Source organism: Natrix helvetica (genome assembly GCF_964273705.1).
Source record: "Natrix helvetica genome assembly, chromosome: 6".
Classification (NCBI taxonomy): domain Eukaryota; kingdom Metazoa; phylum Chordata; class Lepidosauria; order Squamata; family Natricidae; genus Natrix; species Natrix helvetica.
Window position 1 is genome coordinate 20,179,427 of NC_138553.1, and position 19,995 is coordinate 20,199,421.

At 41.0% G+C, this 19,995-nt stretch overlaps 1 protein-coding gene across 1 annotated transcript in view; it reads right to left on the reverse strand.

Moving 5' to 3' along the window:
- Window positions 1–654: 654 nt before the first annotated feature.
- Window positions 655–19,995, reverse strand: part of CREB3L2 (cAMP responsive element binding protein 3 like 2) — a 71,866-nt gene continuing 52,525 nt past the window's right edge. The window contains exons 4-12 of the mRNA XM_081957049.1: window positions 18,963–19,050; window positions 16,219–16,403; window positions 14,120–14,266; window positions 12,999–13,057; window positions 12,264–12,332; window positions 8,983–9,082; window positions 4,788–4,914; window positions 3,148–3,349; window positions 655–998 (exon numbers count right to left, since the gene is read on the reverse strand). Of these exons, the coding sequence (XP_081813175.1) occupies window positions 923–998; window positions 3,148–3,349; window positions 4,788–4,914; window positions 8,983–9,082; window positions 12,264–12,332; window positions 12,999–13,057; window positions 14,120–14,266; window positions 16,219–16,403; window positions 18,963–19,050 (1,053 nt within the window). The 3' untranslated portion in view covers window positions 655–922. The remainder of the gene's footprint in view (window positions 999–3,147; window positions 3,350–4,787; window positions 4,915–8,982; window positions 9,083–12,263; window positions 12,333–12,998; window positions 13,058–14,119; window positions 14,267–16,218; window positions 16,404–18,962; window positions 19,051–19,995) is intronic.

Below are 19,995 nucleotides of genomic sequence, written 5' to 3' on the forward strand. Positions count from 1 at the left end.
ACTTTTAAAGGTTTAATGCCTGGAGTCTAAAAGAAATTTTAGAAGCTTTTCAAAGTCCACTAAGATCATTTGAAAGAACTTATAACCTTGACTTGCCATTCCAGCTTGGATCATAAGAGAAAAAAAAACCTAATAAATACTATTTACAACAGAAAGATACAGGAAAGTATAAGATATAAGGGAATGTAAGCAACCAGATTCTCATATCCACATGAGAATCTGGTATACATTCTCTACAACTAGGCTTTAGTGGATATTTCTGGGGAGTTGCAGTTACAAAGCAGCAAGAAGTCATCAGATTGGGAAAAATTAAGCCAATGTACTGAAAGATGACTCCAAGCCTTTTCAGTTTTTAGAGATGTCATCATGGGAGAAAAGGAATTATGAAGCCTTTGAGTGTAGCAAAACCAAAGTGTTTTGCCAGAACTAACCATTCTTGTCCACTGAGGTTCAACAAAGAACATGTCTACAGTCCAATTCTTCTAGAGCAGATAGGAAAAAATGTTGGTTATGCTTCTGTTTCACGATAATTATGGAAGCTCCAGAGGAGATTTTCACTGAAGGCAACACCCTACCCAACAGTCGCTCATCAAAATAGTATCAACATAGTTCTTCCCACTATGAATATTATGGTAGAAATCAGGCATGACACTATTTTAAAAAAAACAGAGCAAGAAAATAATTCAAAAGGTCTGCCTTTATCATATTTCCACATCAATACCATCATCCTGGATGTAGGAACGAAATGACAAACTAACAGATGAAAAATTAGGGTTTTTGGAGCCACTTTCTCATATTAAAGAAATCAGACAAGTCGTCCATTCTTGCCACTGAGATTTACTGACAGTGAGAAGTCCTTCCGATTTTTTGTTTGCAATAAAAATAAAGATGTAAGGGGGGGGGGGGGGAATGTTTCTTTCTCCTATGATGTAGCATTGACTCTTCTGTCAATTTCAACGATCTTTAGTGTTTCATTTGTATCCAGCTCTGAACTGATTCTATAAGCAGAGAAGAGGAAGAATTCAGGTTACTATAAAATACTAGTATCAATAAAACCAAGCAAAACAAAAATGAGTACTGGGGATTTTTTTAATTGTTATTTAATTAAATATTTTAGCTTCATTGCACAGTAGAAAGATATCAAGTGATATGAAGCTCAACTTTCCCATTCCCAAACCTTTAACTTTAAAAGAATTTGAGATCTGTCATTTCCAGAGTATGTTCTCTATCAAAAATTGTAAGAATTTTTTTAAAGTATTTATTAAATTTATGTGCTGCCAATCTCACTGGATGGCAAAGCGACACTGGATAGTTTAATTTACTCAATTCAACGGCAGTCCTACCATCTTTTTCCTGGAAGCAAGTCCCACTGAATTCCATGGAAATTGCTTCTGAATAGACAGACATCCACTAGATTAGATTATTCACGTCTTCATTTTAATTGCTCAAAACGTCAGTTTTCAATTAAGTAAAAAGGTGTTTCCAATGAATCAGGCAGCATTTTTAAACTCTGAGTTCTGATAAAACTTGCAGATGGCAAGTGTCATTTTTAACATTGCCATCTGTTAGCAAAAGTGCTTTCTTTGCTAAAGTAATGCCTATTGTGGTATAAAAATTTAGAAGATATAGTATACAGAAACCATACTTTTTGCCCTTTGACACAATTACCTTTCTTCTTCTGCAAATGTATGTACATTCAACTGAATAACACTCATAAATACAATGAATTAGTTGTGTGTGTGTGCGCGCGAGCGTGCATGTATGTAAGAATGTATGTGTACAGGTCTGTTTGTATGTATGTGTCAGGCGTGGGTTCTGGCAGAGACTATTGCCAGTTCGCTTAGGGACACACCGTGCACACATGCGCTTGATGCGCGCTGTGTCTGCATGCACAGTACAACTAAAATTGCTGTGTGCATGAGCAGAAACCAAAAGCAAGATGGCGACACCTATGGCGCTGCCTGGAAAACCGGTTCGGGGGCGTAGCAGGCATGGGTTGCTGCCGGTTCCAGCGATCCAGGCGAACTGCCAGTTCGACCGAACCGGGCTGAACCATTAGGAACCCACCACTGGTATGGGTATAGGTATGTATCAGGGGTGGGTTCCAGCAGTCACTATTGCCGGTTCGCTCGTGGGGGCACTGAGCACATGCGCAACAAATAAAAATGGTTATGCATGGAAGCAAAAAACAAGATGGTGGCGCCTACGGTACTGCCTGGAGAACCGGTTTGGAAGCATGGCAGGCCTAGGTCACTGCCCGTCCCAGCGACCCAGGCTGCCAAACCACTACCAGTTCAGCCGGACCAGTCTGAACCGGTAGGAACCCACCACTGTTATGTATGTATGTCAGTCCTTCTAGCATTCAGCTACGGCCACTCTGGAAAAAGGCAATCCGGACTGCCTCCTGCAGCAGTGGCTATCTAGAGGCTGTTTTCCAAGTGCATAGGCTTTTTGTAGTATTCTTGGCAAGGAATATTTCCCAAGTACTGTTCATTCATCATGCTGACTGGCTCTATTATCTTTCCAATCACTCTGGCCATGTTTTTTTTTTCTTGGAAGAAATGATCAATCTAGAGTGGAGCATAAGGACCTTTTAAAAATTTCCCCACAAAAGTTAGGTAGACGCATTGTATTTCTATTTGTACTTGTAAATCTGTATAAGAAGAAATACAGCTTATTGATTTCTAAATAAAGCTCCATATTTTTGCTGGTATAAAGTCCAATGGGAAGAGTCAACAGCTTCACTCTGCTGAGAAATAATTATACAACCAAATAGATAACATTTATGCCCTGCCTCAGTCACCTTGTAGCTAAATAGGTCCTACATCATATTGCACCCCTGAAAAATCTCACTGCATTTTTCTTCTCCTTTGAAAGTAAATTATTTGTCACCAAGTTGAATGGGAACTAGTAAAAAAAAAATCAGGTTGATTTCTTTGCTACTCACTACAGTAGATACTTTTTCTTTCCCAGGATCTTTCTTCAAAACTAAACACTTACAATGGCCTGTGAACCATCAACATTTGTTTGCTTCCATTCTAATTTCTAACAGATTCCGTTTCCTCCAGGGTTTCAATTTAAAAACAGGAAGCCTGTAATGTTGTAAAGTAAAATACACATTTATTCTATATTTTGCCAAATACTCACCTGTGCTGCTGCAGCCCCACCAGCCTTGTCTCATTGGCTATTGTGATCTCTGTAACCTGACTGGGTTGTGACTTGGACATGGGTTCCAAAGATAGGGCTTTGGAGGCATCCAAGTGCCTGTCCCAGCCATTGTTGTGATCGGACAAGGGCTGTTCCTCCAGTGGATGAGGTCCCTCGTAAGTCAAGAGGCTCCTTGATCTCACTGCGGGGGGGGGGGGGGGGGACAAGGAAGAAATGATGTGAACAACAGCAAATCTAACACCTATCTTCAGGCATCTTCAGACAAGAAACTTCACTGATAACAGTTATTTTGTAACAGTGTTCTCAGAGATCATAATCAATAGAAATCATCAGGTGTTGACTTTTAAATCTTCTAAAATATAAGGTTGAGTCTTACTGTTACATTTACATTATTTAATTCATACAAAGTTGCCTTTTCCTATTTTTCCTCCCCCAAACTTGGTGCCTTTCAAATGTGTTCACTATCAACATCTAGATTTTGCAGTTGAACACATTTTGAAGGGCTTCAAGTTAAGAAACGACCATCTATACTTAAGCAGAGGAAGACTCTTCCCCTTTTTCCAAATGGCAAACATTTTAAATGAAACAAAACAGGTTATGTCCTGCATGTAAGATACCTCAAAATTAAGAACTAGAATTCTTTCCAAATGTTCAAACTGGGCCAACTCACTGACCGGTTCCCAGACTTTGAACCTCCCATCCCAAATACAAGAGTTTGCTTCTGATAAAGCAACCTAATTCTGCTACTTTCAACATATGTAAGGAAAGCTCAAAAATTAGCATAAGTGTATGCCTTAAACCAGGGGTGTCCAAACTTGGGAACTTTAAGACTTATGGACTTCAACTCCCAGAATCCCCCAGCCAACCTTAAAGTTCCCAAGTTTGGACACCCCTGCCTTAAACTGTCTGGGTTGTGATCAAGACACTCACAAGATCACCAAACCATCTCCAGTGTTATGTCTCCCATATTCTGAAAAAGTATAAAAAGTGGCAAGATTGAAGACTTAGGAAAGTGCTACCGTGTTTCCCTGAAAATAAGGCTGGGTCTTATATTAATTTTTTCTCCAAAAGATGCATTGGGGCTTATTTTCTGGTTAGGTCTTATTTTCTGGGAAATACAGTACTAAATGCATCTGTCTGGTTTACGATTTTAACTGGGTCTTAATTTTGGGGTAGGGCTTATATTATCAGCATCCTGAAAAATCATGCTAGGGCTTATTTTCTGGTTGGGTTTTATTTTGGAGGAAACAGGGTATGTAACAGCCAGGTGGTGCCAATGGATCTCTCCTCTGTAGTATCAGGGGTTCCTGAGCAGCTGAAAGGACTGGCATATTTTATTGTTTCTTCTGTAAACTCTCTGAAGTTTACAGAGGCTTAAACTCTACATTCAATGAAATCTAGCTAGCATTCACCCTGGTGTGAGCCTATTGTTAGGTCCTAGAATATATTAGTTACTGGTTGGTCACTGGTCCCAACACAGGCCCCAGCTTGTGACTATTGGTTATACTAATTGGGAGGCGGGAAAACTAGAATTATAGTTTAAAAGTTTCTGAGTACCTACAATGAGAAAAGATGCCTTACAAACTGAGAACATTAAAACCGCCTGATTTTGCACTCACCTATTGATGCTGTATAGGACTCTGGTGTAGAATGTTGGGTTGGCAGCACAGCTTTTGTGATGGAGGAATGAGGCCCAAAACTCTGCGAAAAGCTGCCCAAAATAATTGCAAAGCATAATACTACAGCCTGGGGGGGGGGGGGGGGGGAGAGAAGAGAACACATGTTTTACTATACATGATAAAATTAAAATCTTGTCATCAGAAGTTAAATATAAATCCAACCAATACAAAAGTTAAATACAAAACCAACAAAAACTATGTACCAGAACTTCCTTCTTCTCTTCTTCCTTTGCTTAGTTGAAATAATTCTCCGATTGTAGCCACCCAGGTGCAATGCTTATTACCATTTCTTTAATGTTGGTTCAAAGTTACAACAGCCTCAGAAAAAGTGACATATGAGCCGTCCTTGAAGTTATGACAGTCACATGATCACAATCCAGGTGCTTAGCAAATGGATTGCATTTTACAATGTGTGTAGCATGATCACAATTTCTGACCTTCCCAGCCAGCTTTTCATAGATAAAATTAATTCGGGGAAGCCCAGTTTGCTTAACGACCAGGTTATTCAATTAATGAACATTAACAGCCGTGGCCAGGGGGGCGTTCCACCAGGTTCGCCTGGTGCGCCAATTGCGCCCCCTATTGGACCGGGACGCCCTACGCACAGTCACCCATGCGCTGGTGACGTCTCGCCTGGACTACTGTAACGCTCTCTACATGGGGCTTCCTTTGAAATGCACTCGGAGACTGCAGTTGGTCCAGAATGCGGCCGCGCGGGTGATTATGGGGAGTACTAAGTACTCCCATGTGACACCTCTCCTGCGCGAGCTGCACTGGCTTCCTGTGGTCTATCGGGTACGTTTCAAGGTCTTGATTACGATCTTTAAAGCGCTCCATGGCTCAGGACCTAGTTACTTACGGGATCGTATTCTGCCCCATACATCCCTACGACCCATCCGCTCGCACAGAGAGGGACTTCTCCAGGTGCCGTCCACCAGACAGTGTCATGGGGCGGCGCCTAGGAACAGAGCCTTCTCTGTGGCGGGCCCAGCCCTGTGGAATGACCTCCCCCCGGATATTAGGACCACTACTGACCTCCGCTCCTTCCGTGTAAAGCTCAAGACCCACCTATTCCAAATAGCTGGCCTGGCTCAACCATAACTTCTTAACGCTCCTGATGGGTTTTTTAATTCAGTAATTTTATTTAATGGGATTTTAAATTGTGTTTTTTAATTGTCTTTCACTTATAAGTCTACCTCCTCTATGCACGTGTATATGTCTTTGTTTTTTATGTATGTATGTCTGTCTTTATCTGTATTTTACTGTTTTGATTGTACGCCGCCCCGAGTCCTTCGGGAGAGGGTTGTGGCTAATCAAATAAAATTATTATTATTATTATTTACTTAACAACCATAGTGAAAATGGTTGTGAAATCGAGTGGGTCACATAATGACTTCCTTAAGGATCGCATTGTTTTGAGACTGAAATTCCAATCCTATATGTTGAGGATTGTCTGTACTAGAAACACATCTTTTTAAGCATGGCAATTCTAGAAGCTTTGGAACCATTCTATTCAGTTGAGATACCCTGTTTCCCTGAAAATAAGCCCTCCCTAGATAATAAGCCCAATCAGGCTTCTGAGCGCATGCGCTAAAATAAGCCCTCCCCCAAAAATAACCCCTCCCTGAAAATATTGCAATACAGCAGCAGCCATGAGGTGACCACGCTCGCCGCCTCCTGCACTTCAAAAATAATAAGACCTCCCTGAAAATAAGGCCAAGCGCTTATTTCGGGGTCAAAAGAAAATAAGACCCTGTCTTATTTTGGGGAAAACATGGTATTATTTTTTAAAAGTATCCAAAAAATTTATTGGCTTTATATCACCACTTCTACCCTTTCAGCTGCTGCTTGTGTATTCCAATGTGTTTAGAAAGGAACTTAACTGAATCTACTGGATTCAGTAAACGCTCCGTAAAGAAAAAGAAGAATATGAGAAGAAAAGATCTTGAATGGATAGATAAACCAAAACTAACTATATTCTCAGTTGTTAATCCAATTTCAATGTTCATCTAATTAGTAAAGCTAGCCTTTACTAATGGCACAGATTTCCTGGGATAATAGAACTTCTAACTAATCGAACTGCTTCCTCCCTGCCCAAAGACATGAAAACATCAGAAAGGTAAGTTTGCAGGCTAACATTCTTTTTAATTAATTTTTCTTAGGAGGGCTAACATTGACATTCAAATTAGAATTTTAATTTTAAGAAAATAACTTAAAGGGAAATGCAAAAGGACTTAAAGGGAAATGCATATAAGAAATCATTATTTTGGTGGAAATAAGGGACTAAAAAGGAAAGAAAAATGAAAGTAGTAGGCAATTACTTCCTATCAAGATTGGATTTCAGAGTCTTTGAATATATGATATCTATTCTGCTGGCTACCATAATGCCTGTGTTATTTCAATCTATCTCATGGTCTCTAAACTTCCATTTCTCCATTAGCATTTCTGTCTAACATTATCTCTATGCACCAAACTGGATGCTACATGAAACAACCACTGCAACCTAATGCTGTCCTAAAATACCCACTGTAGACTTGGCCATCACTATCAGAGCAAATGCAATATGTCACCTTTTATACAGTTACTAGCCGAATACCCGGGCTCCACTACAAAATTATGTGATCGGGCTTGATAAATTGACACTTACAGCTTGAAAATTAATGAATGGTTACAATTGGCCTCTCCTCTCCCCTTCTCTCCCTCAGACTGGTCCCACAGAAGCCTCTCCTATCCCTATCCCCTTCTCTCCCTCAGGCTCCTCTCCAAACTCCCAGACCACAGGCCAGATGAGTCACACACTGGCCACGCCCATATCCAAGTGGCAGTTGGAACAGAGCTATTTTCAGGTTGGGAGTGGAGATTAGAACGTCTAACCCCTTAAGCAGCAGGGTATGTTAATAATAATATAAGAAATACTAATGATCTGATGGTCATTTAGAAAAATCCTTTCTAAGCAAGCACTTAAAAGCCAAGAGGAACATACATGCCACATTTCAAGTTTGTATATAATATATATATATATATATATATATATATTTCGGCAGGATCTCACCTGCCATCTTCAAGCTGTGGGCTCATTAGTATTTCTTATATATATAAAACCAAAAGAAAGGACAGTCTAATCAAAACCTAATCCTTACAGAAGCAATAAGAATTTAAACAATTGTCCCCTACCAAGATCTCAATGTAGATCTTTTCTTCCCATACCTGGTATTTTACTTGGTTAAAAAATATATAAATAGTATTTGGTTGGGGGTCACATCTTATTTGGTCTTTAATCAAAGCCAGTCTGGTATATTGTTTCAAATGCAGATTTGAACCCTCAGTCACAGAAGCTCACAGAGTAACTTGGGACAAGTCACTTTTACTCAGCCCAAGGTTGTTGATGGATGTTCTGACCCAGGCTTCCTTAGAAAGCAAGAAGCAAAGTCTTGGTCCCTGCAAAACCTCTTTTATTTACACAACTGTGAATTCCTTTCATTCACAGTCAGCAAGGCTTAGTAAACAGCCTTTCAGAGGAATGTTTATCCCCACACACCTTATCTTGTTTGGAGTGCTGGCAGATAACTAGTTTCCAAACACAGGGCTAGGCAAACTTGGCACGGAGTCTCTTAAAGTCACAGACATAACTTTCCACTCTCGAACTGGCCGAATGAACGAACTGTTTCCTGCAAAAGTCCATTCCCCGTTCGCTCCTCTTTTGTTTCCTATGGGAGGGACCAGTCACTTCCAAGGTGTGGCTTTACTCCTAAGTCGACCCTGCTTTCTTAGCTGTTCTTGCCTTCTGGCAGCTCTGCGCAGGCGCACACTGGAAACAGGCTCCAGCTGTTCTTCTGCCTCACTGCTGTCTAACTCCCTCTCTGCCTCCGATGCAGAGCCCTTGTCTGAGCTTTCCTCATTCCCCAGGACTGGCCCAGAAAGTGTTCTATACTCTGCTGGAAGCAGAAAGCTGAATAAATATTTATATATATATATATATATATATATAAAAAGAAAGCAATACTACATGAAGAGCAAAATGTGGGTCCCTAGACACTTTTTCCTCATATCATGACAGCGTAAGCTGCATAGAAATACCAGAGAATGATCAGTGAAAGTCCTAAGGGACCTTCATCAGGGATGAAAAGCTGCTTACCATGAGACATGTCCCTGTTTGTGTACTAGCAGCTTTACAGGACCGTGACACTTTGCCAGCTACCATGGTTTGGAGCCTCTGTAATTGCTGCAGGAGTGTTCTGAAAGACACAGGAGCAGGAACCAATGAATAGGTCAGTTAGGAACATAAACACCCTGGCGGATCAGATTACAGGCCCATTTAGCCCATTCTCCATTTCCCACAAATGCACAAGGAATTTAGACAACAGACAACAAAGGAGAATATTTGTAGCTCAGGGTTGAAATGTGGGGTCCTTGATGTTCTCTTGAGCTTCTTGGAGAAATGTCTGCAAGAAAACAACCAAGCTCAGAGAGCACCAAGGAACCCCTCAACACAGAGACACCCTGACTACTACCGGTAGCAACCTTATCTTCCATGAAACTGTCTAATCCCTAATTCTACCCAAGATGAGAACCATCAATACAGCTTGTGATAGCAAAGTCTACAGTTTAAGTCTGCACGGTGTGAAGAATTGGTTTTCACACATCCTTCCAATTTTTCTGCCCTTATGGTTTCTCAGATGTATTAGATATTTTGAGATTTTTAATACTTCGAGACCTGTCATGAAGAATACACCCACATAATAAACCCTACAAGAGGAAAGAAAATATTATCTTTCTTTTCTTGGGGGCTGCTCAATAGATGCAGTTTGATCCAGCTTTTATACAAAACGAAGTTCTAGGGGAGTCTTCCCCAACACTGTATCTCTGAGACATGCAACACATCTATTAAACTTCAGTCAATCCGGTGAACTGTGGCTTTATGGAAGCTGAAGTCCAGGGCTCATCAGATCTAAGGCTCATCCAGATTTTTGCCAATCCTGATGTGGTAGCCCTGATTCAACACATCTGGGAAAATACAATTTTGAGCAAGACTAGATTAGGATTGTTAACAAGGAACAATATTATATGTTTAAGTTACAAAGAACAGAGATTTCCTATACTTTATGGCTATTCTATATTCTCCCCATTGTGGGGGTTATTGTCTTATTTACCTTTTTTCCCTTCAAAGATAAAACATAATTGCATTAACCTATCAATATCAATCTTTTCTCCAGCTACCAAATCTCTTCCTGATTTGGAAATTTATATCAAACTATTTAGAAGTCTTCCAGGCAGAAATCTAGCCAGTTATGATATTCTGTTCTTTGTTAAAGCTGCCAATCCTTAAGCCTGTCTGCATCCAAAGCAGGTGTTCTGGCACTGAGTTACAGTCTCTCCGTTCCATAGGAGATTCAACCCAAAATCATTGATTTATCCTTGCCTCGCTTGAGAATAGGTGCTTATGTGCTACTTAAATTATTGCTTTCTCCCTCCAACTTCAGATGCCAAACCCATAGCAAAAGGGGAAGAGCAGCTTACAGAAAAGGAGTACATCCTACTCTTCAGTTGGCCAAAATCCCTTTCCACATCCATAGCAGCTGAAAAAGGTATAGGAATCTAAATTTGCTATGGTAGCACCGAGGCCTGCCTTCCAAGTGCAAAACTTGCACGCGGAGGCACTAAACTCTGGTTCATCTAGGAAAGGAATGATTGCGCACTTTTATTTCAATGCTTTTTTTTTCTTCTTTAGACCTTTTAAACAGCCGTAGCTGCATACCGCTGTTTAAACTATGCCAGATTCATTGCCTTAATCCGTTATTGCACCAGAAAGCTGGCAAAATATACGATCAGTAACGGAATGTGAGCTTCCTGAAGGATTTTGCTCAAACCTGCCACTTCGTGTGTCAAAAAATGATAAGTGCCTTTCTTGCTGCTGATGCCTGACTATCTGAGACTGCGCTGACAGCCCACGCCGTGAGAAGCTGTAGGCGCAGACAGCTTTGCCCAATTTTCCGTTGCTTGCAAGATTTATTTACTGCAGTGTTTCTATGTCAAGCTCTCGGTCTTTCATACAATATCCAAAGCAGTTTACTGAAATCATCGACACGAAACACAAGTGCACCAACAGATCCATTTCCAAGCTCCACATTCTACTATCAAAGGAGTAGAAATTCTGGGGGACCCTTCTCAGTATCTCACAGAACTACAAATCCCAGCCACATCAATAAAACCACTGATTCTCTGCTTCTTCCAGTTCATTCAGGTAGACTTCGACTTACAACCATTCCTTTAATGCAGGGGTGTCCAAACTTGGCAACTTTAAGACTTGTGGACTTCAACTCCCAGAATTCCCCAGCCAGAGTTGAAGTCCACAAGTCTTAAAGTTGCCAAGTTTGGACACCCCTGCTAATGACTTCTAAATTATAATGTCACTGCTAAAAGTCACTTATGACCAGGTTTCACAACTTAGAACTGTTGCAACATCCCCACAGTCACAGAATCAAAATTTGGACACTGGCATGTCCTTGACTTACGACCACAACTGAGCTCAACATTTCTATTGTTAAGCGAGACATTTGTTAAGTGAGAGTTTTGCCCCCTTTTACAACCTCGCTTGCCTCAATCGTTCAGTGAATCGCTGCAGTTGATAAGTTAGGAACACGGTTGTTAAGGGAATCTGGCTTCCCCATTGACTTCGCTTGTCAGAAGGTTTGCAAAAGGAGAATCGCGTGACTTTTGGGACATAGCAACGGTCTTAGATATGAGCCAGTTGCCAAGCTTCTGGATTTTGATCACAGGATCAGGGGGCTGCTACAAAGGTCATAAGCATGAAAAATGAGCATGTCACTTTTTTCAGTGCTGTTGTAACTTTGAACAGTTACTAAATGAACTGTTGTAAGTTGAGGACTACCTGTATTTATGACAGTTACAGTGTCCCAGGATCACAGGATCCACATTTGTAACTTTCCCACCTGGCTTCTGAAAAGCAAAGTCAATGGGGGAAGCCAGACTCGCTTAACAACTGCAAAATTCATTAACAACTGCAATGATTTGCTTAACCACAGTGGGCAAAAAAAAAAGAACATGAGACACAAGTCACTTAACAGCTGTTTTGCTTAGCAATGGAAATTTGGCGCTCAATTGTAATCGTAAGTTAAGGACTATCTGTCGTTTGGCTCACATAAGAATAAAGAGGTACAATGTGGGAATTTTAGATTCTGGTTCTAAAGGATGCTATGATAACTAATGGGACTGATTTCGTATCCCATTCTTGGGATGTCATCTGGGCCTTTTGGGGAATTCAGATCTATTGACACATTTATATAAAAATAATTTAGCTGGTTGGTCTCCTGGCCATTCCAGTTTTGTTCAGTTCAAAATATAGCATGGAACAAAAAAAGGGTTTTTTTATTTAAAAAATTAGATTGCATATTTTACCTGTTTGTATTCTCCAGAACTTCCACTTTCTTGCGAAGCTCACTGTTCTCAGTTGAGCAGGACTCAACCCTTGGGAATCAATGAAAATCAAAGGTTTAAAGTTCTGTGTTTGATTAACCAAACAATAACGATGCATACCTTCTGAACTGCCATTAGGATTAAATAAGAATTTTGCCATGAGATTTCCATTTATCAAACTGGCCTTTGATTTTATAATCAAGAATAGCTTATGCTGTAGACAAACCCTGAGTTTAGGAAGGATGGCGAAACTTTTACGATATTGAGAAATAAGTGAAATAAGTATCCTTTACCAGTACATTCTGCTCCAAGTTTTATTCGCAGCCTGGATATATTAGATCATGGACGCTATGCTAGTATTATTTCAATATCTTTGTATATTTATTAGGCATAATGGCCTGTTCGTTGTGCCATCAATAAATTTGAATTCCCCCATCTTAGTGGCCACTAGGGGGCATAGAAGGCACGTGTACTTCCCAATTTTGGAGGCCACAGTGGCTCCTTTCAACACAGTAAAACAACTTCTCAAGAGCTGGATCTCTTTAAATTGAATTAGGCCCTTGGCCCATCTATCCTCCTCCCTCGAACAGCTTGCTTTCTAAAGGGAATTCTTGATCACAGACATCCTGCAAACAAATGTCTCCTCTTACAATTGGGATCTAAGTTTCCCTTTAGTCCACCTTCTTAGAAGTTTGATGAAAGGAATCCACTGCTCACCTCTTCTCCAAGCTGTCCATGTATTCTTTCTTTTTCCGCCTGCTTTCTTGGGCAGAAATCTAGAAGAGAAAATAGCAGCACCCTTCTCAAAACCAGACCAAACCAAACCAAACCAGCAGGGAAATATATCTCGGAGGACCTCTCATGGACAATGAATGCTAACATGCTTGTGAAGAAGACATAGAAGAGGCTGTACTTCCTGAGAATGCTAAGGAAGATGAATCTATCTCAGCACCTACTTCTGTCCTACTATCGCAGCACCATTGAGAGTGTCCTGACATACGGCATTCTTGCATGGTACGGGAGTAGCTCTGCAGCGGACAAAAAAGCTCTACAGAGAATCATTAAAACTGCCCAGAATATCATCAAGCTCCAGCTACCACCCCTGGACAACATCTTCACATCTTGCTGTTGGAGGAAGTTGCACAACATTCTCAGAGATTCCTCCCATCCTGCTTACAATCTTTTTGGACTGTTGCCTTCTGGCAGAAGATACAGAACAATTAAAACTCGGACCACACATCCTCTGAATAGTTTTTATCCCAGAGCTATAATTGCACTCAACAATGAACTAAAGGGCACCATCAGTGAGCTGCTGGACAGCATTACTTGGTCTGCTGTGTGGATGCTTGGGTGATTTAGGGGCGGGGAATTTTTGGTGTGTGTGTGTGGGGATTGTCATGTGTGTTGGGCCTGGTCTCTGAGTGTTATGTGAATTTCATTATATGGGTATACTGTCTATATGCGTACAATGACAATAAAGTATTCTAGAAAAGGGGGGGGGGACCATATGGTTACTCAGTAACAGAATACAAAAATCTTGCAAAACCATGTTCTCCCTTTGGAGGTTAATCTTAGGACAGAAAAGCAGTTAAAATATTTTTAATTCAGCTGCAGGCAAACTTGGAGGCAGAGAACAGCAAGCACAGACGAAGTTTACACCCACAGAAAGACTGCAAAGGAGTGGATGGCTTTTAAGAGTGGAAAATTCACAGAGGGACGATATAATCCATTAGGATCGTCTTTCCTTACTTGCTGGAAAAACGGAAAGATGGAAAAAAATAGTGCTAGGGGGAGGGAGGTTGTCGGAACAGATGTGTAAGGGGCCAAGTTTGTCTTACCTTATTCTTGATCTTTCTACGGATTTTCTTCAGTGCTTTCTCTTCTGCTTTGGTGAGGGGAAGTTTTGTAGGGATGGGATAGCCTTCTGCTATCAAAGTTCTCTTCTCCTCCTCTGTCAAAATTAGGGGACCTGTGCCCTGAAGTTTCTTTGACAAGAGAGTGAGGAGGGGAAAAGGGAAAAGAATGCACTGGTAAGCATGGGAAACATTCTCTTAAATATGAAATGTATGATCGTGACACCAAACAAAAACATTAGAACTAAATATGCAAGCAAGCAGGAACTTCTATTCTCCAAAGCAGTAGAGATTTGGTTTAAAGCAGGGGTCTCCAAGCTTGGCCACTTTACGACTTGAGGACTTCAACTGCCAGAATTCCCCAGCCAGCACTGGCTGAGGAATTCTGGGAGTTGAAGTCCACAAGTCATAAAGTGGCCAAGCTTGGAGACCCCTGGTTCAAAGGACCACTACCGAATTAGAGGGACACGGTGGCTCAGTGGCTAAGACGCTGAGTTTGTCGATCAAAAGGTCGGCAGTTCAGCGGTTTGAATCCCAAGCGCTGCATAACAGAGTGAGCTCCCGTTACTTGTCCCAGCCTCTGCCAACCTAGCAGTTCAAAAGCACATAAAAAATGCAAATGGAAAAGTAGGAGCCACTTTGGTGGGAAGGTAACAGTGCTCCATGTCCCTTCAGCATTGAGTCATGCCAGCCACATGACCACGGAGACCTCTTCGGACAGCGCTGGCTCTTTGGCTTTGAAACGGAGATGAGCACCGCCCCCTAGAGTCAGGAACGACTAGCACATATGTGCAAGGGGAATCTTTACCTTTACTTTACCCAATTAATATAATAGATTTAATTAATACAATAGACTCAAGAATTTCAATCCACACTAAAAGGTTTGTTTGAAAGAATAAAGCACACTTATTTTGCTTTTTTAAGTTTCTAGAAGGATTTATATTGACAATGCTTTCTTTTAAATTAGCGTTCCAATTCATCAAGGCATTTCCTAATCAATTGGCATGTTGTTAATTATTTAGGTTGTTAGCTAAATATTGTAGTGAAACATTGAGTGGGGGGGAGAGGATATATGTATATTCATACGAAAATAAAAATCCATAATGGAGAGAGGCAGAGCTGTAGAATTAATTGGGTAGTCAGCAGAGCAACATTTGCACATCTTTCTTTCTTTTTTCTTATACAGGTAGAGTCTTGACTTACGACTGTAATGGAGCTTGGAATTTCCATTGTAAATCAAGGCACCCTCATGACCAACCCAATTTTACAACATTTTTTTGCAGAGATCACAAAGCAAACGTGATGGTTGTAAAGCAAGTCCCTCATTTCTTCAGGAGTTTTGTGTGGGAAGGTGGGAAATTGGCTGAAAGGGTCTGAAACCAGCAAAAAAATGTTGTAAATCATAAGACACATGATGGCAGAATGCTGCAACCAGAAACAAAAGAGCCCAAAATGCGCTCATGTAACCATGTGGAAAGGGTTCATCGTCAGAACTCTGGAACCAGGTTGTAAGCACCTTTTGAGGGATCTGTCCTAACTCTGACTGGTTGCTAAGAAGCTGGTCATTAAGCGAGGACTGTCTGTAGACCAGGGGTGTCAAACTCAATTTCAATGCGGGCCGCATCAGGGCTGTGGTTAACCTCAGGGGGGCGAGCGGGCGTTGCCAACTGGGTGGGCGTGGCCAGCTTGACGTCACTCCCCAAACTCTGGCATGTTTCCTCTTCGTATTGGGTAGACCAAGACGGCCCCATGGCCGGATCCAACCACATTGCGACCCTTGAGTTTGACACCCCTGCTGTAGACAAATGGGAATGGCTATGAATTAAATGCCCGGAACATTCTAACTACACATTTTGAGGACAGCCTTATTTTAGTGCATTCTTCAAACAGAGCAATATCCAGATCTTCTTAATTACTGTTCTTCACCTGTAACAATATTTTGAAGCATTAAAAAAATGAGGCATTTGCTAAAGGGGACAAATTGTAATTTCCATTACCAATGTTTTGATATCCATCAATGTACCCAATTAATTCAAACAAAATGCATTAATGAAAAGACAAAGGCAGAGACCACTGTCTCTTACATGTGGTGCTGTTAAGAGAGGTGAATTGGTAAGGGCGGAAGCTGCTGTGCGTGATGTCACTTTAACAGTGGCCTGCAAGTGGGTGGGACTTGATGGTGGGAGGGACCGGGTTGGGCTTTGTCCACCCTCAGAATCACTGCCATGGCTGCTGGGGGGTGTTGGAGGCATGTGTAGAGTATCCACTACTGCAGGAGAAAAACAAGAGGAGGAAGAATAAAAAAGAGAGTTTGTTTTAAAATATGAGAAAAAAAGAGCGGTGCCAATTATTAAATGCTACGATTCCAAAATCCTAACCTACAGGTAATCTTTAGGACTGCAAAGTCTCTCCCCTACGGTATTTTATCTCACTCGTGTGATTGAGTTTGAAAAATATATAGTCTTGTTTTGTAAATCATAAACTTCCTGGATATGCAAACTAGGAAAGCCTGGGCTAAGGGAAGTGTCAGGCCTGGAAGCCATCTTTTGCATTGGGCCTTCTGGCCTGCCACAATTAAGGCTGTGGGAAACTGGGAGGGGGGATTGTGTGGTGTATGGTAGATATATAGTCAAAATAACATTCCCTTCTCAGAGAGTCACGGCCATCTTGCCCTGCACCTGGAGTGGTGTGACTGGGAGGCATCTCCAGTTGAGATGGTGCCTGATTGGGCCAAGTGATGGGCATATGGGCGCTGGGCAGGGACTTGGACTTTCGTTTGGGTGGGAAAAACCTGGAAGCTTTCAGATTTGGATTTTCCCAGGCGTGCCAATATGACATCTTCAATAAAACAGATCTTTGAGGAATGCTTAGCCTGGGAATCTTATTTGGTTGGGGGTGTTACTTGGAACCCTGACAGGAAGCTTATAAATTCCAATCAAATTATGAATACATATGAAACAAACAAAACGTTAAAAAGTTGTGCTAGTTATGCAGTTACTTACCAAGCACATCTAAATTCTATTCAAGTAACCAAAATATAATTACAATCCCCAAGGCATGTCACAACTTTTGAATACCCCTAATGTTTGGAAATTAAAAATTGAAAAATTTGACACACCCTAATTTTTCACCCCTTAGCTTGTACATGAGGTCTGAATCATGATTTCCAAGGGCAGACATCGCAGAAAAATAGCTGAATTAAATAATAACTTTCTCAAACAAGTGTATGAAAGGAAGAGTGAATAAATTAGTTACACCTGAACCAAAGATTATGTATCAATTTTAACAACAAACATAAAACCCATGATTCTAACTCAAAATTTGAAAATAAGCAAGCCTATGCATCTCTATAGTAAAGCAATTATATCATTATAGTGGAAAATGGTATGCTTCTTCACATTTCAAGCTGGAATGATACCATTATGATCTACCTGTCTGCCTATCAATCTGTCTATATATCATCTTCCAGAAAAAGTCACTCCCATATTGTTACCAAGAAAAGCACATTTTTTCACATAATCATCAGGAAATGAAGAGCCTTTTAACTTTTCATTCAATTCAATTCATTCATTCATTCATTCCTCAAATTTACATAGTTGTCCATCTCCTAAAGAAGTGACTCTGGACAGTGTATCACAAAGTACTATTGCATAACTAGAGAAACACTGTGAAAACTCAATTCCAATGAATTATATATTGAATCAAAATTGTAACTTGAAAAAGGAATGCTAACAACACACTGAAAACCAGATTTCTGTGTCTGCATTTTTAGTAGTCAATAGACTAGAGAACAAATATTCTTGACTTCTAAGAAAAGCTTAGCTTAACAAAAAAGAGCAGACCGCCATAGAGGCCATAGAGGCCAATCATCCTTTCCTGATCTTAGTTTACTATCCTGGTTTGTTAAGGAAAAATTTCCTGCTTCAAATTAATACTGTGTTTCCCCGAAAATAACTCTTATTTTCTTTTGACCCCCGAAATAAGCACTTGGCCTTATTTTCGGGGAGGTCTTAATATTTTTGAGGTGTAGGAGGCAGCAAGCGTGGTCACCCCATGGCTGCTGCTGTGTTGCTATGTTTTTAGGGAGGGCTTATTTTGGGGGAAGGGCTTATTTTAGGGCATGCGCTCGAAAGCCCGATTGGGCTTATTATCCGGGCAGGTCTTATTTTCAGGGATACAGGGTAGCAAACTCTGGCTTAATACAAACATGGATTAAAGAAGAGGCAAAAGGCGGGAACTGGAGGTTAAACCTTCCCACACGATCTTCATCTGCTACTCCAAGATTTCATAAACAAATGTCCATGTGCAGAGATCATGAAGATATAGAATTGTTAAGACAGCAGCCACAACAGTGCAATCAATGTCATCAACAATGTCATGTCGTGACACAGGTATTTTTTTTTAAAAAGCCAGTGCTTCGATTGGGTCGTCGTCGTCAGACACACACGTGTAGACACACTTGTATAAAAGAGGTTGGAATTGTTGGTACCTGCCAAGATCAACAGCTCAGGAAAAAGAGCACTGACGAAAACCTGAGCATTCTTTAGCAGTTTTCCCATTGTAATTAGGTGGTAATCAGAGGAAGAAAAGAGCATCTTAAACTCATTGCATTCTTTCTTTGGACAATAGCCATGTTTCTTGCCAGGGGCACCCTAAAACCTTTAACTATCTCCTGCTCCTCTCCCCACCCAACCACAGTTTCCTTGGGACACAGTTTCTCTGTGCGTCTACTGAATAAATAATTCTAAACCGCACACAGTCCTGATCAAACACAATGTTCTTTCTTGCCAATCATTAGACAGAGGAGACTCTATGCTAAATAACAAACCTTCCTTGGATGAAAGGTTCAAAAACTGATCCACTTCATGTGGCTCCAGTTTAATCTCAGGAAGAACGCTGTGACTCTCCGATTTAATCTGAAAGACAAGAAATTCAAAAAGAAGCAAGCATTCTTAGCATCAGGGCAGATTGTTATCCCTTTTCTGCTTCATTAAATAACACGGAAGCATGTGTGGCACCACTTTCTTCATTAACTCTGGGTGGACATCAGCTTTCTAAGACCCTCCTCGTGCTGCAAGATGCCATTGCAAGCATGTCTCGTGTTCCAACTAGCTATTGAAACTAATTACTGGATCCATATATGGAACGGGCATACTCCAGAATGATAACACTGTCACCATTGGTCAATTGCAAAAGGCAGCCTTACTCAGAACAGCTTACATCCTGCAACAATACTTTTATCATCAAAGATTCACATCTACTTATCCCAGATCTTTGGGAAGGGTGTTGTTAGATGGATAAAAATGCCAAATCCAGGCAAGCAACATCTGGCTTGACTATGCAATGAGCCACAATTTATTAAATGTACATGCCACTCAATTCCAAGCAAATGAGTTCTCATAGAATGGGAGGAACCATTTTTAGATACTCCTGAATGATGTCTTCCACAGGGGATATGTAGATCAGAAATGGAAAGCTGGCAAACAAATCTTTTGCATGGTTTGTCATAGCAGAGAGTAGACCACAATTGGGACAAAGCAATTCTCTCACTAAGGGTTGCAGTCGTTAAATGGTAAATCACATGACAATGGACTTATGACCTTATTTCTCCTTCAGTTGTTAAGCAAAACATCATGTGACTGGAACATAGAACTTTACTTCTGTCTTCTCTATCACCTCTGTCTCAAATTAGATAAGGCACTATGTTTCTCATTGTCTAGGGCAGGGGTATCAAACTCAAGGTGCTTAAATATGGCCAGCCTGTAAATAGCAAAAGACTGGCCCACGTTGCCTCTGGCAGCCAAAAGGGGCGCCCCCACATCCCGTTTTGGCCAGCAAAATGATGGAGGCCGTCCAGCCCA